We start from the raw sequence: 27,604 nt of genomic DNA on the forward strand, positions 1-27,604 counted from the left end.
ATAATTTGGTTTTTATGAGAACCTTGGACACAGAGCTGAGACAGGCAGCCCCATGTACACTGTGAATTTGAGGAAGAAAGAAATACCAAAGAAACAGTTTTATTTTCCTGCAGTCACTGCATTTCAAACAGGTTCCTCTGACCCTGTCCTTCTCTGTACCCACATTCCTCCCACAGTCACCACTACAGATGGAGGGGGGCAGATGACGGCTAGAGGAGTAAAGCTGGTTCAGCTGCTTCTATTTCAGTCCCACAGGAGGTGTGTGCTTTCAGTTATTTCACATTCTCCAGCTTTGGTCCTAGTAGCAGCACACTGAGACATACAGTTTGGGTAGCTGGGAGCCCAAGGGGATTTGCCCAGGGTCACTGAGCAGGTCAGAGGTGAATGAATAGGGCCTGGAACCTTGGTCTCCAGACTCACCTTCTGAGACTCTTGTCTCTAACTGCATCCTGTCGTAGTCTCCTTAACTCCAAGGGACCCAGGTAACCGTAACCCTCACTCATCTCCCTCTCCTCACATGTACCTCTGATTTATTGGGGCCCCTAAGCAGAGTTATGCCTGGTCCCAGCAGAGCTGACCCAGATGGCACTATCCTCAGAGGCCAAAGTATATGGGAGGAAGAGATGGGAGGATGGCTGGATGAATGAACAGACAGACGGAACAGTGAATGGATGGAATGGAGGTTGGGAGGACAGACTGGCTGCAAGAGTGGGGGAGGAGGATGGTTGGCTGGTAAGATGCCTGCATGGGGGGCGGGGCAGGGAGATGTACAAACGGAAGGAATTACCCACTTTTCGCGTCTCAAACAGAATCTGAAGATCAAAGTCCAGCCCCCATCACGTTTCTGCTAGAAAACCGAGGCCGAAGGAGCTAGGCGTTTCGCCCCAGGGTCCGCAGGGAGCGCCGGGCAGAGCTGGAACTGGGATCCGAGTCTCTGAGCCCGCGGCTGGGGGCTCTCTCCGCCCCCGCCCCTCCCGCGCCTGACGGTGCCAGGGTGGGGGGAGCGCCCCGCCCCCACCTCCGGAGGTGGAGGCCCCACGCGGCCCCAACAAGCTGCCGTTGTCCTGCGGGCCCCGGGCCCGGCACACTGGGGCTTTGTCCAGCCCCCCGCCGCGACCCACGGGTTGGGGGGGCGGCCCACATGACCAAGGGGGTAGGAGGAGCCTGCAGCGGCGGTGGCGGCGGCGGCGGCAGCGGCGGCTCCAGCATTTCCCTCCCTGGCCGGGGGTCGGCGGGCGGCGGCGGCGGCAGCGGCGGCGGCGGCCGCTGGGCAGGGCTGGGCCGAGCTGCGGACGCCAGGCCCCCCGATCCCCGCCAGGCTGCGGACGCCAGGCCCCCCGATCCCCGCCAGGCTGCAGGCGCCGGGCCCGGGCCGTCAGGGCAGCTGTGACCCTTGCGCTCAGCGGGTGGCGAGCTGGGGGTGCGCCCGGATCCCCGCCCCCGGGATCATGGGGAATGGCATGACCAAGGTAGGGGGCCGGGATGGCGCAGCCCGCACCTGGCCGCCCCCAGCGCCTGCCGGGCGCCCGCCTCTGACCTTCTGGCTCTGGCGGTCTGTGTGTCTATTTCTCTGTCTCCCTGGGACTCTGAGATCGTACGTCTCTGTCTCTCTGGGGCGCTATCTCTCTCTGACTCTGCCTCTCTGTGTCTCTGTCTCTGCCTGTTTCTGTGACTCTGTATTTCTTGCTGTGTCTTTCTGTGGCTCTCTGTCACCCCCAGGCTCTATCTCTTCCTGAGTCCCTTTCTCTGTCTCCATGTGTCTCTGTATCCCTGGACTCTCTCTAACGCTGTTTCTCTATCCTTCCCCATCCCCCACCCCAAGGCCTCTGCACGACCCCCTTCTGTCTCTGCCTTCCCACCTCCTCCTTCTCAGGATTCCCCACCACCCACCTTAGCAAGTCCACCTCTCCCTTTGCCCCCCTCCCCTGTGCTCCTCCCACCCTCTTTCCCTAGGTCTTTGTGCCCCTCCCTCCTCTTTCCTCTCCCCCTACCCAAGCTGGCCTCCCTTGATGCCCCCCTGCTGCCCTCCCCAGACCTCACTCATAGAGCACCCAGGCCCACAAGACGGGGGTGATTGCTCCCTGAGTCCTGAGGGCCAGACGCCCTTCATGGGACTGAGAGGGGCTGCACGCACCCCTACCCGGCTGACCCCGGCCTGTCTCTCCTGTAGGTACTTCCTGGACTCTACCTCGGAAACTTCATTGGTGAGCACTGCCCACTCTGTCCCAAGGCCATGGCACACTCCCCGTCCCAGGCCTGTGTCCACCATTCATGCTCTGGCCCACGCACCCTGGACACGCTCAGGAATGGGGCCGGGGGCAGGGAAGCGATGCCAGGCTGGAAGGCGGAAAGAACTCATGAAGACTAAGGGGGATGTGGGTGGAGGAGTGTCCCCAGTACAGAGGGCTCAGAACACTGGACACTGGGCAAGGCTGCACCTGCTCTGAGCCTCAGCCTCTCCCACAGCACAAGGCCCACCCCCGCCTCTAAGGATTTTGCCAGCCCTGAGGTTCTGGGCTGAGGTCTGTTTGGAGGTGTTGCTTCTAGCTGGGAAGCTGGGAAAGCTTCCTGGCATAACCTCCTCCTCAGAGGAGAGGTCTCTAGAGACTGGACTCTACGTCAGAAACTTCACTGGTGAGCACTGCCCGCTCTGTCCCAAGGCCACAGCACTCCGCCTGACCCAGGCCTGGGCTAAGAGACAGGCTGGTCCGGAGCTTGGGAGACCCAAGGCAGGAAAAGTCACTTCCATCTGTGGAGTCAGAGAAAGCTTTAGGGAGGGAGGGGCATCTGCACTGGGGCAGAGCTTTCCCCAACCACTCCTGTCCCACTCTGCGCTTAGGGGCCCCACTTTCCTAAACCTGGTCCCTTCCTCCCCGGGAGCTCCCTCAGCAGTTCACACCACACCGACTTCTGAATATTTGGTAAGTAAGGTCTGAATCCCCTTTAAGTGTGTAGGCCCATGAGGACAGGAGCCATGAACTTGACCCCACAATGCCATGCCCAGCCAAGGCTGCACATAGTAAACACTCAGTAAATGTGGTGAATGAGGAAGTGGGCATGTGGAGATCAAGTGTTATTTACTTCGATTATAAAAGGTCTGCATGCACTGGAAATCCAGCCCCTAGAGATGGCTACTGATAGCTGTGGGAGGTACATCCCTGGGTTGTTTTCATGTATCTTTGTACATATAGATATAATATTTAAAACAAAAACGGAGGCCTATTCTGCATGCTGTTCTGTAACCTGTGTTTCCCATTTAATAATATATTGTGGGCTTCCTTGCACATCAGCACACAGAGATCTTGTTAGTGGCTGCACAGTATTCAAGTATGAATATACCATTATTTATCCAGTCCCCTTGTGGGTTTTTCCCTTTTTTTTTTTATTTTGGCTGCACTGGGTCTTCGTTGCTGCGCGCAGGCTTTTCTCTAGTTGCAGCGAGCGGGAGCCACTCTTCATTGCGGTGCACAGGCTTCTCATGGCCGTGGCTTCTCTTGTTGTGGAGCACGGGCTCTAGACACGTGGGCTTCAGTAGTTGTAGCACGCGAGCTCAGTAGTTGTGGCTCGCAGGCTCTAGAGCGCAGCCTCAGTAGTTGTGGCACATGGGCTTAGTTGCTCCATGGCATGTGGGATCTTCCCAGACCAGGGCTCGAATCCATGTCCCCTGCATTAGCAGGCGGATTCTTAACCACTGCACCACCAGGGAAGCCCAGTTCCCATTTTTAACTGTTTCTGATGTGTTGACAGTCATCTTCTACACACAGCTTTCTGTGTGAGTTAACCTTCTGTAGTCAAGATTCCTAGAAGGAGAATTGCCTGGTGAAGGATATGCCACAGAAGGGTGTTTGCAATGGAAAGAACAGCAGGGGCAAGGCTGGGGAGGTGCTGGGCTCTTACCTGTGGGTGCCCCAGTGGAGAGGCTGAAGCTTAGGGTTGTGGCAGGACCTGTCATGCTGGGAGCAAGAGGTGGTGAAGGAGCAGGGAGCCGGCAGAGGGTGGGCCAAGGTGGAGAGGGCGGGCTGAGGAGGAGAGTGGGGCAGTGAGCTCCCGCCTCACTTGGCCATCGGAATATATAGGTCACACCTGCCAGATTGGCTCAAACATCCTTGTTTCTTTCAGATGCCAAAGACACGGATCAGCTAGGCCGGAATAAGATCACACACATCATCTCCATCCACGAGTCACCCCAGCCTCTGCTGCAGGTACGCCTTACCCCCATCCCAGAGCTGCACATAGGTGGGAAGGGGGGTTTCAGACCCCCACAGCACCCATTTATCAAGTACCTACAATGTGCCAGATCCTATACTGGCACATAGGCCTTCCTGACCCGTGCTAACTCATTTGGTTAAAAACTGGCCTGTTTTACATTAGCATCCCTATTTGCTCCCTCTTTGGCAACTGAGGACCAGAGAGGTAAAGTAACCTGCCTAAGGTCACACATCCAGGAAGCTAAGGAGCTGGAATTTGAACACAGGCCATCTGACTCCAGAGGCCTCACACTAAACCTTAAAAAGTCTCCCACAGGGGCTTCCCGTTGTCCAACTGAATAGATGACTCCACATAGATGTTTCTGGGCTCTGTGTCTCGCTTGTGACCTGGGGCTATGATTTCACCTGTCTGGGCCTCTGATCCCTCAGCCCTATCTGCCCCCAGGGGACTGTGAGATGGTAAAGATGCTTTGCACACTGTACAGCACGGCCCCCACTGGGAGGGTTGGAGCTGGTATTATCGAATCCTGGAAAAGACGGGGTGAGGGTGTTATGACCTAGAGTAGGGAAGTAGGAAATCCAGACCACATGTGCTGGAGTCAGGAGCTCTGAGTTCACATCTTCACCACATTCTGTCTGTAACCTTGGGCATAGGACTTCACTTCTCTAGACCTCAGTTGCCTGATCCGTAAAAGGGGAATTTTATAACAGTACCTACCTCACTGGGTTGAGAGCCACAAAATAGGCGCTCAACAAATTGTAGCTGACATAATAACAAAGTTAATAATATTCTCAACCGATAAACAGAGCCCCTTCCTCTTTATCTGTTAGAGTCTGGCTCACCCATTGAACGGAGAGAACTGTGGGTGGGAAGGGACTCTGGAGATCTGAGATCCAGACTGGGTTCTGTCACAGCTTTGCTGTGTGACCTTGGGCAGGGTCCTCGCCCTCTCTGGACCTTAGTTTCCCCTTGTGTCAGATTTGATGGTCTCTAAGAGCTACCTCCAATAATCTGTGGTTCTCAGTGTCACAGAGACACTAAAAGAAATTTCCAGGTCAATGGAGTCTGATTTTGCTTTATAGGGCAGGCTTGTTTCGGAGTATTTGGAGTATGTAGTCACTAGAGTGCCTGGGGAAGGTTGTCTAGGCATGACTATATTTACTAATGAAATGACTACTGGCAAAATGAGTCCCTGCCCCGGCAGCCCTGCCCTCTTCTCCTTCCCCATCCATCAGTGAATTTACCAGTCAGGGTTTGATAATGCCCTGCAAATCCAAGGCCAAATGTGTTGCAAAGCGAAATTGTGAACCTTGCAAAAGATGCAGGCTCGTGTGACCTTGGGGAGAGTGAGTTATAGAGAAGGGCTGGAATCTCACACAAAGCCACTAACAGATGAGGACCTGGCCAGGGGGTCCCTTAGTCACTGGCTGGAGGTGGGCCAGGCCCTTGAAAAGAGCCATTTGAATATCAAAGGACTAAGAGAGGTCCCTGAGAAAAGTGATTCTTGGAATGTGGGCAGGACTCATCTTTATGATCTTGTGTGAAGGTTAGGCGTGGAGTGAAGGATGTGGTAGCAAGTTTGTTGGAGAAATTGCTGACAATTCATTCCTTGATTATTTTAATAATTAGCACAGAGTTTTATAACCACAATTCATGAACTAAAACTAATCTTCATAGTTCTTGTTTCTTTTCAAGAGAATAAAATCTGCTTTGCCCTTCTTACTGTGTAATTTTGTAATCCTTTTATGGAGGGGAGTCAAGTTAAGTGGCCCTTTCCCAGCTATTAAATAAAAGGTCCCTGAACCCTTTTTGGCAAGTCTTTGTGCCCAAGTCAGCTATGGGGTTAGGATACCATCTTCTCAGGAGGTTCTGGAACCACAGATGGTCAGACCTGGGAGGTCCTCAGAGAAGGTGTCTACCCTCTTTGGACAGAGACGATAACAGTGGCCCAGAGAGGGGCAGGAACCGGCCTAGGGTCTCGAGGTACTTGGGAGGCCCAGGCTGGGGTTGGGGTGCAGGCTGCCCATGTGTGTTTTGTACTTGCAGGACATAACCTACCTTCGCATCTCAGTGGCCGACGCCCCTGAGGTACCCATGTAAGTTCCTCTGGACGGGCTGACAGATGGACAGACAGCTGCTTCATGTGGTGGGAGGAGGGAGGGTGGGAGGTGGTCTGAGGGAGGACAGAGAGGACTCAGGCCACGAAGCTGTCCTGGAGACCCCAGCACAGGTGTTCTCCCAGACCACCTGGACTCTGTCTCAGCCACACCCTTGCCTATGCCCCTGGCCAAGCCTTAACCTCCCAGAGCTCAGTCTCTTTGGCTATGAAATGGAGAAAACACCCTGTCCCTCAGGCTCAGATGCCCCAGTGGATTTGAAAGGGTCAGGCTCAGCCTGTTCCTGGCCTTGGAGTTAAGGCATCTGGGTTCAGGCCAGGCTCTGCCATTTACTTGCTGTTTGACCTTGGACAAATCACTTCCCCTCTCTGAGAGAGAAAATGGGTGTGTGAGGGGTTGGGGCCATCAGCACCAAGGAGGCTGTCAAAGATCAGATAGCACAGGTTGAGGATCTAGGACAGGGCCTGGCGTGTAATGAGGGCTCAGAAAGCAGGATTTTTGTTTATGTTATTAGCAGTAGTACACCCCAGCCTGGGAGGGACCCAGACAGACACTCCTGCCCCTTGGGACTCTTGCTCCCAACCCTGTTGTTGACCATTATTGTCCCCAGGTGCTCTGTTTGCAGACCCCAGAGGGGTGGGACTCCTCGCACCCATTTCCTTGAAAGGTCAAGACAAACCCTCCATGAAAATAGGATCCACAGGACCCATTGGAGAGGTGCTCCTGCCTCTGTGGTGGGATTTGCCATCATTGATTGGCCTCTCTCACCTCCTGAAACGCCACCATTATTGCTTCACACACACCTCCACCTGTACTACAGTATCGGCCCCTAGTCACTGCACGTGCTGGCTGACCTGAGGATCCAGGGCTCTTTGTCTCTTGCCATCCCAGAAATGGGGAGAGGGACAACTCCTAGGAGACCTGTCCCCCCCCCAGTGCTCTGTACCTTATTGCTTTCTTCTCTAGCAAAAAGCACTTCAAAGAATGTATCAACTTCATCCACTGTTGCCGCCTCAATGGGGGAAACTGCCTTGTGCACTGGTGAGTTAAGAGGGGAGTGGGGGGAGGGGAAGTGAGAGGCCGTCCTCCGTCCTGAACATGCCCTCATCCTGTGGGGAATGCAGAGCCTGTGATGGACCTTCTCCAGCCTGTCACAGTGCCTGACAGTCCACCATTCGTCTGACAGGCTGATGGAGGACTCAGATCAAGGCTCTGTCTCTTACTAGCTGTATGGCCGTGGCCAGATAGCTATTTCACCCTGAGACTCAATTTTCTCATCCGTAAAATGGGAAAAAAGAATGTTGACCTGGCGAGCTATTGGGAGGAATAGGTGAGGTCAGGCAGGTAGCCCAGCATCCTCCAGTAGTTCCGGCTCCTTCTCCTCCCCTCTAGCCTTTGAGGCAGTAGTACAGGGCAGTGAGGAGCCCCAGGCTGGGAGATGGGACCCCTGAGTTTTCCCAGGGGCCCCTGAACCCTGTTGATTTCATTCATTCCATAACTTCTCACTACGCCTGGCTCAGGGTAGCTCTGCCTGAGCCCCAGCCATAGGGACAGCTCCTCCAGCCTGTCTCTCCCCCTCTCTCCCTTCTTGCTCCAGCTGCACTGGCCATCTCCCCATTCTTCAAGTCCAACAGGATCCCACCCACATGGTCTTTGTACACTGCCCAGAACATTCTTGACAATCCTTACCCGTCTTTCAGGATTCAGCTTGATGTCACTTCCTTGCGAACCCCTTCCCTAATCCTCTGCGTCCCTTCCACTAGATTAATACCTCTTCTTATACAATCTCCTAGCCACTGGACTCATCTTCAAAGCAGTTATCGCCACCTGAAATTGTTTCCCTTGTGAGTGTCTGTCTCCCCCAACCATATTGTAAGCCCCAGGATGGCAGGGACCATGTCTGTTTTATTCGCCACTATATCTCCAGTACCTGAAAAATCACAGATGATTAGGAAACGTGTACTGAATGATTGAGTGAAGTGATGTTTCACTCAGGCCTTTGATGTGGGTGAATGCCAGGCAGAGGGAACAGCATAGACAAAGGCCTGGATGTGGGAAGACAGGTCCTGGCAGGTTCCTTGCGGTTGGAGCTCAGGAGGCAAGGGTGGGAGAGCTGAAGTGGGGATGGGGTGCCTGGGGGACACGGAGGAGATTGGGCCTTACCTGAAGCCTTGGGGTGGGATGTCCCAGCTTTGCAGGCATCTCCCGAAGCACCACCATCGTGACGGCATATGTGATGACTGTGACAGGACTGAGCTGGCGGGACGTGCTTGAAGCCATCAAGGCCACGCGGCCCATCGCCAACCCCAACCCAGGCTTTAGGCAGCAGCTTGAAGAGTTTGGCTGGGGCAGTTCCCGGAAGGTAGGGGCAGGGGCAGGGGTGGGAAACTCTTCTTACTTGAGCTGAGCACTGATTGGAAAGAATTTAGCCTGTGCTTCAGACCTGGCAGAAGATTTTTCTGGGGTCTTGAACTCGTGGCTCTTGAGCTAACCCAGACCCTAGGTTGGACAGCCAGGTGGTTTTTTTCCTTTTTAACTTAGGATTTGAATATCCGTGGGCCTGATTATGGACCCTTCAGGTTGGCTAGGTTCCAGCATTGCCTGTTCTGCCTACCAGGAACCTGAAGGCGTTTGAACATTTGGCTCCTCTGGGGAGGAACGTCCAGTCCTTATTCCACCCCTGGGTCCTTGATGAGGCCAAAGCAGTCCCTTCTGTTATGGCCAGTGGGCAGATGGCACATGGAGATGTCGGGGTCTGAGCCGCGCCCTCCCCCACCCGCAAACAAGAGATGAGAGAGAGAAGCAGTCAGTGCAGGAAGGCAGGCTGATGCCCAGAGACTTGTCTGCAAGGCTGCATTAGGAAAGAGGCAGGCAGGGAAGAGGGCCTGCATGAGTAGGGTTGTTGCGCAGTGTGGGGAGGGGTTAATGTGGTCCCCACTGTGCAGGTGGGGGGGTCACTTTAGTAGGTCTGGAAGATGGAGTGTCAAAGGGGAAGGGGATTCAGGGCGAGGGGAGGGATTCAGAGGGAGGGCGGCTCAGTTGGGATGGAGACCCAGAAGGGAAGCTAAGAGCATGGTCAGGACGGGGAGGGGCTTAGCGAGGTGTGGGAAGCTCGAAGAAGAGCGGAAGCTCTGAGGATTGGGGAGGGGACCGAGCCGGCGGCCCGGCACCGACCCCGACTCCACCCCACCCCAGCTTCGCCGGCAGCTGGAGGAGCGCTTCGGGGAGAGCCCTTTCCGCGACGAGGAGGAGGTGCGCGCGCTGCTGCCGCTGTGCAAGCGCTGCCGGCAGGGTTCTGCGAGCGCGGCCTCTTCCCCCGCGCCCAACTCCTCGGCCTCCGAGGGGACCTTGCAGCGCCTGGTGCCGCGGTCGCCCCGGGAAGCCCACCGGCCGCTGCCGCTGCTGGCGCGCGTCAAACAGACTTTCTCTTGCCTCCCGCGGTGTCTGTCCCGCAAAGGCAGCAAGTGAGGATCCTGCCCCGTCGTGGCGCCCCTCGGCCTCTCGACCGGTCCCCTTCGGGGATTGTCTGCGCCTCCCACGGCCTTCAGGACGGGCCCAGAGCCTGTGGGAGCCCCGCGGGGGCCTGATCCCCGCCCCTGCCCCTCTTCCCGCCTTGCTTGTCTGTGTCCGCAGTCAGCGTGTCCTCCATCTGTGTGTGTGGCTCTGTCTGGGCCGGCCTGCTGCAGCTACCTGGTGCCTTAGTCCTTGGGCTGGGGGAGGGTGCCCCCGGCCCCCCTCCCATTAAAGGCGGTGGGAGTGGGAGTGGGTGGGTGGGGTGGTTGGATGGGCCTGGAGGATATTAAAGAGACACAGAAGCTGCCTGTCTGATCGCCTCCCAGTCATTCTGTCATTGAGCAAAGGCAGGGCTGCAGGACTCTGCCAGGGGCTGGAGCCTGCCAGAAAAAAAGAATGGGAGGGGGTTTGCATCCCCTAGGGCCTGAGGAGCCTGCCACCCTCCGTGAACTGCAGTCTGCAGGGCTGAGTTCCACTTCCCTGACCCTCACCCCTATCTCTCCCTGGAGCCCTGGTCTCCTGAAAAGGCCGCCAGCTCCTCCTTCTCTCTGAACCCCTTTCCCCCTGGCTGAGCTCCTGTCCTCCCTGAGCACCGCCCCCCCACCTCCTCCCCAGCTCCCTTCCTTTCCCTATCCACAAATCTTAGCTAGTAAAGGTATAGTAGTAGTACCTGCCTCATGCCTGACTTTTTACTTGAATGAGTTCACTTACTCCTCGGGGAGGAAACTGAGGCTCAGAGTTGTCAGGCAGCTTGCCCAAGGACACACAGCTAGAGGGGAGGCTGGGTTTGAACCTAGACAGTCTGTGTCCCATGATGGTTGTTAAGAAGCAGCTCCTTCTGGTCTTGAAGGTTATTGGCAAGGAGGATCCACCCCCAGCTAGTGGGAATGGCCCTCCCCACCTAGAGGTTAAAGGCCAGGGGAGCCACTGTGGAGGGAGGGCCTCAGGGCAGCTCAATAAAGCAGCAGACTGACTCTGAGGATGAACAGGGGTCACCCGAGCTGATTTTTCCTAAACTAAAATTAACTTAGAGTTAAGAGAGATCTGAAATCTCTATCATCTAATAAACACCTGTATGGGGGTTCTTATTATGCACCAAGCACTGTGTCCAGGGCTGTGGGGGAGGCCCAGATTCCAGTATTGGGGGTGGGAGGATGGATGAAATAACCTTCACCTGCTACCCAACCTCCTCCTCTGCATTCATGCAACATGAGTTCATTGAGTACCTACTGTATGCCAGCCATTGTACTGGGCACTGAAGACACAGCAGTGAGCAAACCTCTGCCCTGGTGTTGCTGACATTCTAGTGGGAAAGACACTAGATAAACAGATAAACAAAAGAAAAAATATGTCCAGGGGACTTTCCTGGTGGCGCAGTAGTTAAGATTCTGCGCTCCCAATGCAAGGGGCCCAGGTTCCATCCCTGGTGGGGGAACTAGATCCCACATGCATGCCACAACTAAGAGTTCAAATGCCTCAACTAAGGAGCCCACCTGCTGCAACTAAGACCCAGTGAAACCAAATAAATAAATAAATTTTTTTTTTTAAATGGGGGGGCTTCCCTGGTGGCACAGTGGTTAAGAATCCGCCTGCCAGTGGACACAGGTTTGATCCCTGGTCTGGGAAGATCCCACATGCTGAGGAGCAACTAAGCCACACGCCAAAACTACTGAAGCCCCCGCGCCTAGAGCCCGTGCTCTGCAACAAGAGAATCCACCTTAGTGAGAAGCCTGCACACCACAACGAAGAGTAGCCCCCACTCGCAGCAACTAGAGAAAGCCCATGTGCGGCAACGAAGACCCGACTCAGCCAAAAAACAAAAACAAAAAAACTCCATTCCTATCATCTCTAGGACAAACAAAACCCCTTGATCTGATGTTCCAGGTCCTTCATGATGCTCCCCGCCCCCTTCCATTGCTGCTTTTGCCACACTCTGGCTCAATAACAGCAATAATACCACTCATTTATTGAGCACTCACTATGGGCCAGGCAATGTGCCAAACACTTTACCTGCATCTCATTGAATCCCCAAGCAGCCCTGTGAAGTAGCTGGTCAGCTAGCAAGTGGTGGGGCTGGGATTTGAATCCAGGCAGTCTGGCTGCGGATCCCATCCTTGTCATTACTATGACTCTGCTTACCCCCCCAGAAAAAAATGAAGAGATTGCCTGACACAATCAAGACTCCTGCTTAGATGTAATTATTACTCTTGTATTTATTTTTTTATTTTTAATTTTATTTTTGGTTGCGTTCGATCTTCGCTGCTGCGCACAGGGTTTCTCTAGTTGTGGCGAGCGGAGGCTATTCTTCGTTGTGGTGTGCGGGTTTCTCATTGCAGTGGCTTCTCTTGTTGTAGAGCACAGGCTCTAGGCGCACGGGCTTCAGTAGTTGTGGCACGTGGGCTCAGTAGTTGTGGCGCATGGGCTTAGTTGCTCCGTGACATGTGGGATCTTCTTGGACCAGGGATCGAACCCGTGTCCCCTGCATTGGCAGGCAGATTCTTAACCATTGCACCACCAGGGAAGTCCCATACTCTTGTATTTAATCATATGAACTTTTTTGTGCCCCATCAGAGCCCTACAGCTCTGAGTTTGAATCCTGGCTGTGACTGTAGAAGTGTCAGAGCTGGGTGGCTGCTGCCATATGAGGACAGAGGTGGGGAGCATGAAGCAAGGCCCCGGACAGGTACACATGAGGGACAGTGCTCCCAGCCTCTGGTCAACACCGGCTGGCCATCCAGCTCGGTGCTCCCTGCAGTGAGGGGTGGTTTCTCCCTCTCAGAGCCTCAGTTTCCCCAGGTACACAGCCAGGGTGGAGCAGTCTGAGCTACTTGACCTCTTTCATATCACAACCCCCCTTTGACAATTTAATGAAAGATACAAACCCTAGAAAAATGCATAGAGATGAAACAATTGCAGACACTTTGGGCGGGTCACGGACCCCACCTGGAATCCATAAACTCCAGGTGCAGCTGTTGGGAGGCAGTGGGGGGCACTGTTCAGGCTCCTGGGCTCTGGGGGCAGAGAGTCCTGGGTTCAGATTCTGGCTCCCCCAGGCACTAGCTCTGTGACCTCAGTCCTCTTAACAAAGTAGGTAATTACACTCCTCTCACATGCTGTTGTGAGAACCAACTGAGACACTGCAGGAAAGGCTTCAGCCAGGCCCAGCACCGTGGTGAGCAGTCAGAAAGGGACTCCCAATATTTAAGGAAATATTTCTCCAAGGGTGACCCATGGACCACCTGGATCAGAATCCCATGGGGGGACTTGTTTAAAATGCACGTTCCTGGACTTCTTACCCAGAAAATCTGATTCTTCAGGTCTGGGATGGCGGCTAGGAGTATGCATTTTAAACCAGTCTCTGCCTCCCAATTCTACTGGGAGTTAGTCTGAGAAGCACTATGCTTTTCCCACCTCTACAGTCCAGGTCCTGGAAAGAGACTAAGTTTCCGGTAGGCTGGGAAGAGCAGAAAACAGGTGCAGGGATGGTGCAAGGGACGCCTCTGAGCGCCCTTAGGGGGCCCCCCTCCAGGGATGAGCAGAAACCGGGCTACCCCACCCCGTACCCTTCAGTGGGTCTTGGTGGTGCCTCTAGCTGCCCCCTACGTGAGGACCGACGCCCTCCAGGCCAGGCGACACGGGGAGGGGCGACAGGGCCTCTGGGGAGCAGAAAGGAAAGTGAAACCTCCCGCCCAGACTTTCGCTTTCGCCGCCTCCACGCGCCGTCCAGGTGGCCCCCGCGATCCCCTGTCGCGCTGGGGTCCGGCCGCCGCGCTCCCCAGACCTGGTCCCCGGAGCACTGCGTCCCCGATGGCCGGCGACCCATGGCGGAGGGACGAAGGGAGGGTCCCCGACAGCAGGCGACTCATGGCGGGGGCCGGGGGTCCCCTGCGCCTCCGCGACTGGCTGGTGGCGCAGATCGAGAGCGGGCGCTACGCCGGGCTGCGCTGGGAGGACGCGGGCAAGACCCTCTTCCGCATCCCCTGGAAGCACGCAGCCAAGCAGGGCTACCAGGCGCAGCAGGACGCGGCGCTCTTCAGGGTAAGGGGGCGGGGGCCGGGGGTCGCCGGCCCGGCCCGGGAGGGCTCTGCGCGCACACGGTCGCAGAGTCCGGAACCGACCCGACACACTGTAACCTCGGGCCACAGGTTCAGCCCTTAACCTCAGTTGTCTCTAGGTTGAGGGTAGTGTTCTCTATACATGGGAGACCCTCCCACACCCTCTTAAAAGAGAATCAGACAAGGGCTGCATAACCTGCACCATCCCCACCCCTCAGGGGACCTCTCCTGCCTCTCCATGAGGAAATTAGATGCCACCGCCACCGATGGAAATTCCCTCCACTTCCCACCCCTAAACTGTTAACCCCAGCAGCTTCAGGACATTTTCTGTGCTTTCCAACACCAGCCCTTCTCAGGGACCTCCTCCAGGGATGCCCTCCCTTTCCTTGGACACCATTAACTTCCACCAAACTGGCTCTTTCCCACCAAGATTGACACTCTGGAATCTCTCCCATGAGCAATAAGCAACCAACCGCATCCCAGGCCACCGCCACCATCCCAAACACCACAGCCGTCTCCAGCTCCTGTTTCTCTGGCCTCCCCTCTCCTTTCACAGGGTGAAGCACCTAGAAAGGGTCTTCTGGACACCAACTCCCTCACTCACACCACCCCCCCCAGCTCCTCCCCCCCCCCACAGTGTGGTTTCTCTCCCTCCTGCTAATGTCTCTAATTGCCAAATCCAAGGATGCCATCACTATCATCTTCTTGGACCCCTGGGTGGGTCTAGTGGACCCTCCCTCCTCCTTGAAACAGTCTCACTTGGTTTCCAGAATCTGTGTCCCCTCCCCACTCCAGCCCTGACCTCTTTTCCTCCTACCTTCTGGCCCCTGCTTCTGAGCCTCCATCCCTTCTTCTCCTCTTTTGGGGCTCTCAGCACTCTCTCCTGGACCTCCCTCCTCACGTCCCACTCTCCCCTTCCACAGCCTCAGTGTGGAGCCCAACGGTTCCCAGCCTCCCATCCAAGCCCCAAGCCTGCTGGTCTGACAGCCCAGACCTCTCAAACTCAGCACCTCCTAATACCACACTCGTCAGCTCCCTCCTACAAACGTCTGTATTTCCCAAAATGGAAGATGGCACCGATCGCCACCGAGACCCCAGAGCTAGGCACCTGAACCCTGGCCGCTTCCCTCTCCTGCAATCTCATTCTAATCCATTTCCAAGGCCTTTGGCTCTTACTGCAGAACTGCTCTTTCATCCATCTACGTGGACCCATTCCCACCATCTCTCACCAGGATAACTGAATGCCCTGCTTTCCCATCCCTCAGCTCTCCCCTCAGTCCTCCAGAGGGATATTTCTAAATGTAAATCTTGCCTTGGCACTCCCCTACTCAGAATCCTTCCATGGCTCCCCATTACTCTTGTGATAAAGTCCCAACTCCTTACCAGGACCTCAAAGCCCTGCATGAACTGCTCCTCCCTGGCCTCTGTCCATCTCTCTCCACTCCTTCCCCAACTTTAGACCCAGCCAGACAGTTCTTTCAGTCTCCAAATGCTTCCTGTCTCTCTCACCGTGAGACCTTTGTACATTCTGTTCCCCCTGCCTGGAACACCCTCTCTTCTTCACCTTCACTGGCCAACTCCCATCATGCTCAGCTTAAACATCTCTTACTAAAGACAAGCCTTCCCTGATGCCTTCATTTGCTTAATGCATTTATGAAGCTCTCAGTGCTTCTCCCCAGTCATCCCTGATTCCTTCTGCTTCCGCCATTGAACAGCTTTCCCTATGAATTATGAGTGCCTTGTATGAGCCTGCCTCCTCCACCTGCCCATGGGTGGTGACCTTGAGCACAGTGCCTGGCCCACAGAAGACTGGTTCAGTAAGTGTTGAACAGGTGGTTACCTGGCCTGCTCCTTAAGGCTACGTGCTGTTCAGAAGTGGGAGATTCTGGAGACTGGCCCTCCCTGTCCCTCTTTGGAGCTGCTTTGACCCATCCCTCAACCCACCACTGACACACGTGACTCCCTGGCTTCAGGCCCTCCTGGTGCCTCAAAGTCCACGGGATAAAGCTTGGCCTTCGAGGACATTCATGATCCAGCTTCAATCTGTCTTCTTCCTTAATTCCTCTTCCCCTCCCTCCACCACATACAGTTGATCCTCATTATTCACAGATTCCATATTTACAAATCCTCTTACTCGCTAAAATTATATGTAATCGCAAAAGCGATATTCAAGGCACTTTTGCAGCCATTCACAGACATGCACAGGATGGCAAAAAAAAAATTGTCACCAACATGCATGTTCCCAGCTGAGGTTGAGCAAGGTGACAACTCTAGTTTCAGCTCTTCTACTGTAAACAGGTGTCCTTTCGCAGACAATATTTAGTCCACGTTTTGAATATTTTTGTGCTTTTTGTTGGTGATTTCACTGTTTAAAATGACCCCCAAGCTTGCACAGTGTTGAAGCGCTGTCAGTATTCCTGAGCACAGCAAGGCTGTGACATCCGTAAGTTTCTTTCAGACGTGAGTTACAGTGTTGTTGGCCATGAGTTCACTGTTAATGAATGAACAGTTTATATTAAATAAGGCGTCCTTCAACAGAAACACTCATAGAACAAGGTTAGGTATTGACCAGTTGATGAAAATGGGGTGACCAGAGGCTCGCAGGAACCTAGCCTTGTATTTCCCTTAGGAGTGATGGTTCAGTGTTTGCTAACTCAGAGGTTGTGTAAATTTTATAGAACACAACTACCATGAATAACAAGAATCAACAGTACACATATCCTCAGATGCACACGTCAGCTCCAGTCACTCCAGGCTGCTCACTGTCCCCCGCGTGCATCATGCGCTTCCGTGCCTTTGCTGAAGCTGTTCCCCCTGCCGGGAACGTCACTCCACCTGGCAACTTCCTATTTATCCTTCGAGGCCCAATTTGATTCATTCAACAGATATTTAGTGAGCATCTCCTGTGTGCCAGGCACCACTTTAAATGCTTAGGGGCACAGCAGTGTCCCCAAAGATCCCTCTCTCATCATGGTGATAACACCCTGTGCCTTGAGCCCAGGTTACCTTTGAGTTAGAGCATCCTTAACGTAATGAGTAAGTACTGCAATAAATAAGCACTGTGTGCCAGGTGCTGTGCTAAGCACATTACATAGACCGTTCATCTTACACTCGCCACGACCAGGTGAGGTTAGGTATTACTGGCACAGTTTACAGACAACAAAACCAAGCCTTAAAGGTCTCACCACTGGCAAGAGACACCAACAAAGGAACTGTGGCTTTTCAGTCTGGTGTCCCACTAAGCCTGGGATCTCCGAGAGCAATGACTGAGTGTGATTTATCAGTTAAATCCCCCGCCCCCCATCCCTGAAAGTGAGCAATGCGAACAAGACATCTCCTACTGTCCTCCCCTTTGACTACTGTGCTCCAGCCTCACTGGCCTTCCTTGAATCTCTCCCACCCCAGGACCTCTGCGCTTGCTGTTCCTTCTACCTAGTACAGCCTTCCCCCCAGCTCTTTGTCCGACTCCATCCTTCTTTTCAATCAGGCTTCAGCCCAAATGCCACTTCCTCCAAGAGGCCTTTTCTTTTTTTTTTTTTTTAATAAATTTATTTATTTATTTATTTATTTTTGGCTGCGTTGGGTCCTCGTTTCTGTGCGAGGGCTTTCTCCAGTTGCGGAGAGCGGGGGCCACTCTTCATCGCGGTGCGCGGGCCTCTCACTGTCGCAGCCTCTCTCGTTGCGGAGCGCAGGCTCAGTAGTTGTGGCTCACGGGCCTAGCCGTTCCACGGCATGTGGGATCTTCCCGGACCGGGGCACGAACCCGTGTCCCCTGCATTGGCAGGCGGATTCTTAACCACTGCGCCACCAGGGAAGCCCCTAACCACTGAGCCACCAGGGAAGCCCCAAGAGGCCTTTTCTGATCACCCTCTCTAAAGCAGCCGCTCATATTATTTACTTATTTATTTAGTCCCTCTACCACAACAGTCATTCTAATGTGTTTAATGAGTATCTTTGGTTTGTATGTTTTCTTGCAAAGTGGGCATTGCTGTTTCGTGTGTATTCTTACCTTATATACATCATAATTGTGTCATAGATCTCATTCTGTGTCTTACTTTTATTTCACTCAAGGTCATGCTCTGAAGATCTATTCTTGTTCTCTGTCCATCTGATTTGTTTCTAGATGCTGCATAGACTCTATAGTGGGCATCTATTACACGCACTCCCCCACCTACTTTCCCAGGGATGGACACAAGTTTGCTTTCCAGAACACAAATAACTCTGCAGTGGATCTGCTTGCCCTGGTCCCCTCGTGAGCCTATGCGAGAATTCCTTTGGAACTGGAATTTCTGCTCACAGGGTATGCTTATACTTAATTGGACTAGGCATGCCTGATTGCCCTCCAGAAACTCTGCTCCCATTCCATGCCCACCAACAGTGTCCACATCCCAACCAACTACTGGCTTATCCAACTGGCTAAATTTTGTAAGCTTACAGGTGATATCTCATACTTTTATTTGCATTTCTCTGGCAGTAATGAGTTTCAGTACCTTCTCCTATGTTCATGGGCTTCTGGTTTCCTCTTCTGTAAACTACCTATTCTTGTCCTTTGATAAGAATTTTTCTTTAGGGAATGCTTTCTGTTTCTTATTGATTTGCAGAAGTTCCTGTATGTTCTAGATCTTAGCCCCTTGCTGATTTCAGACATTGCAATTTTTTTGCCTTATGGTTCATGCCTTTAAAATTTTGGTTAAGAAGCATTCTCTGTCCCTAGAAGATTTTCTACATTATTTCCTATTAAGTTTATCGTTTTACCTCTTACTTTTGGTTTTTTAATCATCTGGAGTCCACTTTGTTTGTGGCAATAGGTAAGGATTTAGTTTTATGGCTCTCCAGATAGCAAGTCACTGCCAGCATTTTATATCCCATCGTATTATTTTTTTTATTTATCACAATCCGTAATTTGGAATACAGTTATTTCCTTTCAGCTATTTGCGGTTGCCTTCTACCATTAGACTTGAGTTCCTTGAGAACAGGGACCATGTATGTCTTGTTGTTCCCCATTTAGTCCTTAACTTGGGCCTGGCACATAGCAGGAGCTCAAGGAATATGTGTTGGATGGAAGGAGGGAGGAAGAGAAGGAAGGAGGGAGGGGCCGAGGAACAGAGGGAGAGAGAGAGAAGGGTGGGAGGCAAGGCAGCCCTCATCCCTTTTCATGGCACCATCCCCATCTCCCACGCTATTCCTCCCCCAATGCCCCTGCTCATCCCCAGGCCTGGGCCATATACAAGGGCAAGCACCTAGAGGGCGTTGACAAGGAGGACCCCTCCACCTGGAAGACACGGCTCCGCTGTGCCCTCAACAAGAGCACTGACTTCTGTGAGGTGCGCTCGCGCAGCCAGCTGGACATCTCCAACCCCTACAAGGTCTACCGGCTCCTGTCTGACGGTGCCCACAGCCCAGGTACCATCCTGTCCCTGGAGGTAGCAGCTGAGGATGGCTCTCTGGGCAATAAGGACCTCACATTGCCCATCTGTAAAATGGGAAATGGTGGGCTTATTGAGCTTAAACTCATGGGCTGGTAAACCTAGAAGGACCTTACAGTTTATCTCCCCATTCGAAAAGGAGGAAACTGAGCCCAGAGAGAGGTGGGCCTTGCCTGAGATCATGCAGTGAGCTGGGTTACTCTGGTCTGGGATCACCTCAGACAAGGTTGAGGGGGTTCCCCTTGGGGCCCAGTAAACCACAGACTATTTCTTGCTTCATCCAGTTACCAGGGCTTGTGCTCCCTGTAAAGAGGAGGGCATTCTTCATAGCCAGCAGGTGCCCCCTGGAGAAGTGACAGAGCCGGCCTGCAAGACAGAAGAGCAGGTCAGTGCGTCCTTCCAGCCCCTACAGCCTTGCTAGCCCAGTCACCTGGTACCCATACCGCCCCCTCTATAATCTCCAGCACATTCATCTCATCCTCTCCATCAGCTCCTGCCCATCACTGTTCCCATCCATCAGCTCTACTTCCTGCCTCTACTCCATCTCTGCCATCATTTTCATCTCCTCCATTCTATTCTCCTCGACTCCATCATTTCTGTCCCATCGTCTCCACCATCTTCACCTCCATCACTCTGTCTGTGTCAGCCCTATTTTCTCCCATTTCAGCCCCTCTTCCCTGTCATCATGGGGTCAATCACTCTGTCCCCACTCATCCCATCAGATCCACTTCCATCGCTGTATTCCCTTCACCTGCATCACCTCTAGCTCTCATTGTTGCCATCACCCCTATCATCTCTATCTCCATCACTGTCTGTATCACTCTTACTCCACCCCATCACCTCTCCCCCTTCATCTGCGGTTCATTCCTCTGTTCCCATCTCCCCATTAGCCTGGTTCATTCCACTGTCCCAAGTGCCCCCATTCCATTGCTCTATCACCCCATCTCCTCATTCACTCCTAGCACTTTTCTCTCCCTGTCACAATGAGCTTCACCTCCAAAAACCCCATCAACTCTCTCTTTAACTCTACGGGGTAAACCTCAAAGTCCCTATCAAGCCCGGCTGGCTTTCAGTCTGCCCAGACCTCCCTCTGCCCCAGTTTAGACTGTCTGGAAGCTCCTGTGGCCCACAGGTCTCCTCTTTCACCCTCACGACCCTTTCTCCCGATGCTCAGGTTGGCTCCAGATTAGTCACAGAGGATAAGGACAAGGAGCAGCCCCCCAGGCTGGCCCAGCAGGACTCCCTGCCACCAGCTGCCCTGCCCCCAGGCCCTTTGGCTGACCACAGTAAGGACTGGGTCTCCTCACCCGCCCCTGCCTCCTCCCCGGCCTCTTCCAGGACCTTGATCTAGGGGTCGAGGGACCCAGGGTGAGGCGATGCCTTACTGCTTCCCCTCCTTCTCCAGGGTACCAGGCTCAGGATCCTGCTCACCCCTGGGGCCCCTCGCCTTCTGAGGACTTCAGCAGCCCCGGTAAGGAATCTGAAGGCCCTCTCCTCTGACCCCTGTGCAGAACTGGGGAGGACCTAGGGTTGGTGCCAAATAGCCTCTGTCTCCCACCCAAAGCACCCAGCCCAGACTCCAGATAACAACAGCTAACATTTGTTGAGGGCTTAGCTTATACCAGGCATCCTTCTAAGTCTCCCCACAGCCCTGTGAGATAGATACTGCCATTCTCCCCATTTTACAGATGCAGAAACCAGACACAGAGGTTAAGAACCCTGCCCAAGATCACACAGTTAGTAACCCTGGGAAAGTTACTGTCAGATCACAGCTCCTAAGGGGCAGTGAGAGATTAGAACCCAAGGGCCTGGCTGTAGAGCCCACAGCCCTAACCACTGAGCCTACTGCTAGCTCTTCATATGGGAGGCTGCTGTTTTGTTGTTGTTGTTGCTATTATTATTATGATTATTTCTACCGGCATTTAAATATTTGTCAGGAGGAAATTCCTAGAATCCCAGAATCCCAGAAATTCGGGCTGGGAGGGCGTCAGTGTCATGCCCCCATTGTACTGATGGCCCCAGACCCTATGCTTTTGAAGCTCAACTACTAGTTTGTTTATACTGGAAGCTGCTATTATTTACTACCACCACTACTACTAGAATTACTATTATTACTTATAGGGAGGGAGTGTCAAAAATTCCCGAGGTGGCGGCCGGGTGACCTCTGGGTTCCCTGCCCTGTTGTGAGGGGAGGGGGAGCCGGCGCCGCCAACGCCAGACGCGCGCCCCCTCCCTTTCCCGCAGATTTTTGGCTGCACGTGCGACTCTTCTATGGCGCGGAGCTGGTGCGCGAAGCCACAGCGCGCGCGGCCGAGGGCTGCAGCCTGAGTCCGCGCGCGGCCGCCGCTGCCGCCGAGCTCCTGCTAGGGCCGCCGCCGCGCGTCGCGCAGGTTCGTTTCCCGGAGCCGCCGCCCGGCGCCCGCGTGCTGCGGCGCCTGCTGCCCCACCTGGAGCGCGGAGTGCTGCTCTGGGTGGCGCCCGAGGGCGTCTTCGCCAAGCGCCTGTGCCAGGGCCGTGTGTACTGGCGCGGCCCGCTCGCCCCGCACCGCGCGCGGCCCAACAAACTGGAGCGAGAGCGCACCTGCCAGCTCCTCGACACGCGCCGCTTCCTCGCGGGTAAGAGCGCGACAGCGGGGCCGCTGGCGGCGCGGGGCGGAGTGGCCGGGCACAGGGGTCGGCAAAGGAAGGCGGACAGAGGAGAGTGGGCACACGAGATGTGGGCGCGGGGCGATGGACTTGACGATGCTGGGCTGGAGTGGGCATGGAAACAAAGGACATGACGCAGACGCACCGGGAGTGGGAACGAATATGGGCATCGGGAGGGCTGGGCACAGATTAGACATAGGCGTATGAGAGGTGTAGGCACGCGGCAGGCTGGGGCACTGGGTGTGGGACATAAGCATAGGACTTGGGCACGTGTTGTCATAGGGCGTTAAGCATAGGGTGGGCATCGGGGGCACTGGGCACAAGATAGGCATAGGTGAGTGGCAGTGGGCATGGGGTGGGCATAAAGGCATGATAGTGAGCATAGGGCACGAGGCACGGGGCATGAAACCTAGAAGTGGGAGCAGATGTGGGACAGGAGGCAGGTGTGGGGAGTGGAAGTGGGCATAGGGCATGGGCACACAATGGGGATGTGGGCTTACGGGACGTGGGCATAGGATGTGAGCACAAGGTGGGCACCAGGTGGGACGCCCCATCTTGGCCCAGACCCCACAGTCTCGGTGCCCATAGAACTGAGAGCCCACCTGCAGGATGGTCGCCAGGAGCCCGAGTACCAGATCCGGCTGTGCTTTGGCGAGGAGTACCCGGGGCCCCCGGACCAGCCTGAGGAGCGTCTCATTATGGCCCATGTGAGTCACCTCCCACTCCAGGGGAGAACCACACCCTCCAGCCTCCCCGAACGGCCTCTCACTGCGCCCTCCAGTCCTAGCTCCGCCCCGGACCTCCCTTACAACCCTCTGATCTGGAAAACCTTGCGTGTAAAATGCATGTGGAGAGGGGCTGTCACTCCCGCCCACCCCCCAACAAAGGGTGTGGGTAAAGGGGAAGGTTGGCTCATTGCCCCACCCCCACCCCCACCCCGCAGGTGGAGCCAGTCTTCGCGCGGGAGCTCCTCCTACACTCGAAGCTCCACGGCCAGGTGCCTCGATGGCGCGTTCCCAGCCCCGCATCCCCGACAGCGTCACTCACCTGCTGACGCAGCTGAGTCGGCCCTGAGCGGCTGTTTCCCCCTCCCGTACCCTCTAAAGCAGTCCCCACAGGGTGCAGATCCCACCCCAGCCCTGCCCCAGCTGAGCCAGGGATCTTTAGGTCTCGCCTCAATCATCGCCCAGGTTGAGACAGCGGAAGCCAGTCACGGCCTTCAATTTCTCAGCCAGTGAGATGGAGCCCCGGGAACCCAGGAAGGAGGCGCGTAAGCGGACAGCCCGGCACCTGGGCCTGGGGCGACAGGCTTGGGAACCAAACTCGACCTTGAGGTTCCAGAAATAGCAATTAGGGCAGAAACAAGACTTCATCTTTTTGTGAAGAGCCGGACATGCCTATAGCGGTTTACCTAAAGCAGACCTTACCTGCAATTGAACCATTATAAGGTTTGCTTAAAGCTGAGTTTACTGGGAGTTCCCTGGTGGTCCAGTGGTTAGGACTCTGTGCTTCCACTGCTGGGGGCCCAGGTTCGAGGGATTCCTCGTGGGGGAATTAAGATCCCGCAAGCCCCCAGGTGCGGCCAAAAAAAAAAGGGGGCTGAGTTTACCAATAATAAGATCCTCCGCATAGTTTAGACTGAAACCCAACCAGTAACAGAATTGCCCCACCTCTGAGGGGCTGTGAGTTTCCAGACCCTCCTTTCACCTGCCACAAGTCTCTCTTCTTTTGGGGTGGGTGGGGAGTAGTGAGGGGAGGGGGTCCCAAAGCAGAGGACTTAGCCTGAACCTGGGGCTTTAAATGCTAACCACTGAACCACCGCCAGTAGATACTGTCTTTGGAGAAACTGAGGCAGGCCTAGGACAGAAGCCAAAGTGGGAGCCAGGAGTCCAGCCCCTGCCCAAGCCCCCCCAATCTTTGCAAACTCTAGGTTGTAGGGAGTCCTTGAGAATTGGGAGGGAACCCTCTCCACCATGAAGGCAGTGACCCTGCCCTGTCAGTAAAGTCACTGTTTTCTACCCCAGATATCAGACCTTTTACCTTTTCTGATTTCTGACTTTATTTATAGGAATTCTTTTACAGATGGCAACATAATAAATCTTTTAGCGACACATTAATAAGCTACTTTTATGGGGGGAAACCTGTATGATTCAATAAAGGACAGAATCAGTCGAATCACTGGTTTTAAAATTCATTCCATGAATGTTTATTGAGCACCTACTCTGTTCCAGGCAGATACTGGACACTGGGGATAGAGCAAATCATGGTCCCTATTCCCTTGGGGGTCACAGCCAGTTTTCCAGTGGGGGCCCAGTGACAGTCCTCTACCCCTGCCCCTCACGGAAGGAGTAGTGTTAAGGAGTTACAGAATTCTGGGTTGAAATCACAGCTTTGTCACTGACTAGCTGTGCCACCTCAGGCAAGTCACTTAACTTCTCTGAGCCTTAGATTCCTCATCTACTCAAAAGAAGCTATCAAGGCCTCTGGAGCAGAGTTGGTCTGAGAAGTAAATGTCGAGAGGGGAGGGGAGCTGGCCTGGCATGGAGAGTGGCACACAGTAGGGGCCCGATGACTTGGTTACTTGTGGGTGGGAGAGTGTGGAGGAGGCTGCCCCATCCTCCGGAAGGCTTGACTGTCTGTTCTGGGCTTCGCTGTACCCTCGGCCCAAGGCTGCAGCTATCGGGGAGCCTCAGTTCAGGGTGACAGTCCTCGTCATGCCCAAACCCCTACTCTGTGCCAGGCTCTCAAAGGGCACTGGATTCAGTGTAAGGGAGCCCGTTGCATCCCCACCACAGCCCGAACAGCTGCAGAGTCTTCAGTTCCATTTTACAGATGGGAAACGGAGGCTCAGCCAGGGTCTTGGTTGAGAGCCTCTTGGGAGGGTGGATGGCTCTGTCCAGATGTCTGTCCTCCCCACAGTAGTCACTAGAGGGCGCCAGGGCTCAGCAAACCGGGTTGGGCCGGCCCTCGTCCCCACCCTAGGTGCCCCACCCCTCGTAGACCCCAGTGCTAGGAGGGCAGGGAACAGTGTGACCTCGAGTGCTCTGCACTGTGGGGAGGAGAAAGTAGACCCCAGGCCTGGGAGGAGGAAGAGAAAAGAAAGGGGGAACCGGAGGTGGGGACTTGAGAGGCCCCTGAGGCTTTTCTCACAGGAACTCCCTGTTCTCCAGCTCAGACACAGATGCTACCTCTCTCCTCTCTCATTAATGTGTGTGTGTGTGTGTGTGTGTGTATCTCCCTCCTCCTCTCTATCTTTGTGGATTCCTTTCTTTCTCTCATTCAGTGATTCTTTTTCTGTACTCTGTGTGCACGTGCGTGGGGCTGGCTCTCTGTCTCCCTTTTTTCTGTCTATTTCTGCTCGTTGTCTCTCTTTAAGTCTCTGCCTGTATCTTCTCTGTATGTTCCTGTCTCCCTCTTATTATGTCCTCACCTCTCTTTGTCTCTGTCTCTCTGTCTCTTTTCACTCTCTTTCCATCTCGGCCTCTATCTCTCTTTATTTCGTCTCTCTCTCGCTCAGTTTCACATCCTGTCCCTCCTCAGCCACCACCAGCCAGCACATGTGGGCTAAGGGTCTCAGTCCCTTCCCTCCCGTCTCCTCACCCCTGGCAGCTGCTCACGGCTTCCCAATCCTGGCCTCTCCTGCCCGCCCCTCTTGGGCCTTGGGGGAGGGGGCGAGGGAAGAAGGGAGGGCAGCCTGGCGGGCCCACCCCTTTTTGCCTTTCCAGGCTGGGAGGCTGGGCCAGTGGGCCTTTTAACCAGCCTGGGCAGGCTGTGCCGGACACCAGCCCTGGACACCGTGCCTGGCCCCCGCGGTTCCGGCAGCCGCCAGCCTGGCCAGCCCGGTCAGCATGCAGCAGCAGCCCCCACCCGGGCCCCTGGCCCCTGCGGCCGAGCCGACCAAGCCTCCCTACAGCTACATCGCCCTGATTGCCATGGCCATCCAGAGCTCACCGGGGCAGCGGGCCACGCTCAGTGGCATCTACCGCTACATCATGGGCCGCTTTGCCTTCTACCGCCACAACCGGCCCGGCTGGCAGAATAGCATCCGCCACAACCTGTCCCTCAACGAGTGCTTTGTCAAGGTGCCCCGTGATGATCGCAAACCGGGCAAGGGCAGCTACTGGACGCTGGACCCCGACTGCCATGACATGTTCGAGCACGGCAGCTTCCTGCGCCGACGCCGGCGCTTCACCCGACGGGCAGGCGCCGAGGGCGCCAAGGGCCCCGCCAAGGTGCGCCGCAGACCCCTCCGAGCCACCAGCCAGGACCTAGGAGCCCCCGACGCTGCGACTGGCATGCAATGCCCGTTCCCACTGGAGCCGCCAGAACCCAAGGGCCTAAGCTTTGGGGGTCTGGTGGGGGCCTTGCCAGCCAGTGTGTGCCCGGCCGCCACCAATGCCAGGCCTCGGCCACCCTCGGAGCCCAAGGAGATGCCCACGCCCAAGCCTGCAGGTCCAGGGGAGCTCCCCGTGGCCACCTCATCTTCCCCGAGCCCCGCATTTGGCTTTTCTGCCAGCTTCTCTGAGGCTGAGGGGTTTAGCAAGGCCCCTGCCCCCATCTTGACCTCCGAGGCCACCATCGGGAGCAGCTACCAGTGCCGGCTGCAGGCGCTGAATTTCTGCATGGGGACTGATCCTGGCCTTGAGCACCTCTTGGCCTCAGCAGCCCCCTCCCCTGCACCACCCACCCCTCCAGCCTCTCTCCGGGCCCCGCTGCCCCTGCCAGCTGACCCCAAGGAACCCTGGGTTGCAGGCAGCTTCCCTGTCCAGGGAAGCTCCGGCTACCCATTGGGGCTGACCTCCTGCCTATACCGGACGCCAGGAATGTTCTTCTTTGAGTGAAGCCAGCCGGCCTCAGGCAGTCCCTGCAGAGCCCCTGCCAGCTACGCCCTCCAGGTTGAGCCTGACTCTAGGATCTGGGGAGCTCTCAAAGGACACAGGCCTGGCAAGCCCACAACAGCCGGGACAGGAAGCCAAGATTGGAGTGGTGAACACTCAGCCAGCACCCAGGGTCTCTGGACAGACTTGGGGGTGGGGGAAGCAGGGCCCCCTTGGGATTTACTCTATGGCTCTCAGGGCCAATAAAGCCAGTGTGATGATGAGGGTCAGTTTGCTGGATGGTTGGGGACTGAGGGCCAGGACACCTGGCTCCGTGGGGGGGCGTATGATTGTGGGGTGGTATGGCAGGGACGGGGGACCCCAGATAGAAATGTCCCACATGAGGCTTTCTCCTGCTGGAGACTTTCTCAGGGAGTTTCCCAGGAAGGCCGAGGAAGGGGGAGCGGGCAGTGGGAGAGAGAGAGGAGGGATGCAACCAGGAGAGACACCAGGCAGGAGTGAGGCTGGGCTGGACCAAGGGGCTGATTCTCCAGCCCCAAACTCTGTGACTCAGCACCTCACATTATGAGCAGCCACAATAACTGTGACCATTTGTGGCAGTGATCCTGTCCTGGGCTCGTATATATCCTTTCACCAAATCCTGGGTGGTACGGAATGTTATCTCCATTTAACAGTGGTGGGAACTGAGGCTCAAAGAAGTTGGGGCTCACTAGCTCCGGCTCCAAATGACAAATGAGTGGCAGAGAGGAAATCAAAACCAGGTCTGTGTGGCTCTACCCCCCGCCCCTACCTGCAGTTTG

At 55.1% G+C, this 27,604-nt stretch overlaps 3 protein-coding genes across 3 annotated transcripts; all 3 read left to right on the forward strand.

Moving 5' to 3' along the window:
* Positions 1–1,244: 1,244 nt before the first annotated feature.
* On the forward strand, positions 1,245–10,088 carry DUSP15 (dual specificity phosphatase 15). The gene is made up of 7 exons (XM_059895873.1): positions 1,245–1,469; positions 2,171–2,204; positions 4,120–4,202; positions 6,256–6,305; positions 7,293–7,367; positions 8,517–8,688; positions 9,522–10,088. The coding sequence occupies exons 1-7, from the start codon at positions 1,449–1,451 to the stop codon at positions 9,792–9,794; spliced, it is 708 nt and encodes a 235-aa protein (XP_059751856.1). The 5' UTR covers positions 1,245–1,448; the 3' UTR covers positions 9,795–10,088.
* A 3,444-nt stretch (positions 10,089–13,532) lies between these two features.
* Positions 13,533–24,086, forward strand: LOC132348432 (interferon regulatory factor 4-like). Its single transcript, XM_059895870.1, has 8 exons — positions 13,533–13,877; positions 19,108–19,297; positions 19,605–19,705; positions 20,495–20,606; positions 20,726–20,791; positions 21,565–21,936; positions 22,555–22,673; positions 22,910–24,086. Exons 1-8 carry the CDS (start codon positions 13,647–13,649, stop codon positions 23,018–23,020), a joined length of 1,302 nt encoding a protein of 433 aa, XP_059751853.1. The 5' UTR covers positions 13,533–13,646; the 3' UTR covers positions 23,021–24,086.
* Positions 24,087–24,224: 138 nt separating this feature from the next.
* FOXS1 (forkhead box S1) lies at positions 24,225–27,067 on the forward strand. Its single transcript, XM_059895872.1, has one exon. It carries the CDS (start codon positions 25,815–25,817, stop codon positions 26,805–26,807), a length of 993 nt encoding a protein of 330 aa, XP_059751855.1. The 5' UTR covers positions 24,225–25,814; the 3' UTR covers positions 26,808–27,067.
* Positions 27,068–27,604: the final 537 nt, after the last annotated feature.

This window comes from Balaenoptera ricei, chromosome 15, assembly GCF_028023285.1.
Source record: "Balaenoptera ricei isolate mBalRic1 chromosome 15, mBalRic1.hap2, whole genome shotgun sequence".
NCBI lineage: Eukaryota > Metazoa > Chordata > Mammalia > Artiodactyla > Balaenopteridae > Balaenoptera > Balaenoptera ricei.

What these genes read in the sequence shown, in the direction of transcription:
- DUSP15 (XM_059895873.1), top strand. Translation starts at nt 1,449, where the DNA reads ATGGGGAATGGCATGACCAAG. An exon ending in CTACCTCGGAAACTTCATTG is followed by an intron (nt 2,205 to 4,119) that starts GTGAGCACTGCC and finishes TGTTTCTTTCAG; the next exon opens with ATGCCAAAGACACGGATCAG. An exon ending in GACGCCCCTGAGGTACCCAT is followed by an intron (nt 6,306 to 7,292) that starts GTAAGTTCCTCT and finishes TTTCTTCTCTAG; the next exon opens with CAAAAAGCACTTCAAAGAAT.
- LOC132348432 (XM_059895870.1), top strand. Translation starts at nt 13,647, where the DNA reads ATGGCCGGCGACCCATGGCGGAGGGACGAAGGGAGGGTCCCCGACAGC. An exon ending in TGAGGACTTCAGCAGCCCCG is followed by an intron (nt 20,792 to 21,564) that starts GTAAGGAATCTG and finishes CCTTTCCCGCAG; the next exon opens with ATTTTTGGCTGCACGTGCGA. An exon ending in AGCGTCTCATTATGGCCCAT is followed by an intron (nt 22,674 to 22,909) that starts GTGAGTCACCTC and finishes CCCACCCCGCAG; the next exon opens with GTGGAGCCAGTCTTCGCGCG.
- FOXS1 (XM_059895872.1), top strand. Translation starts at nt 25,815, where the DNA reads ATGCAGCAGCAGCCCCCACCCGGGCCCCTGGCCCCTGCGGCCGAGCCG.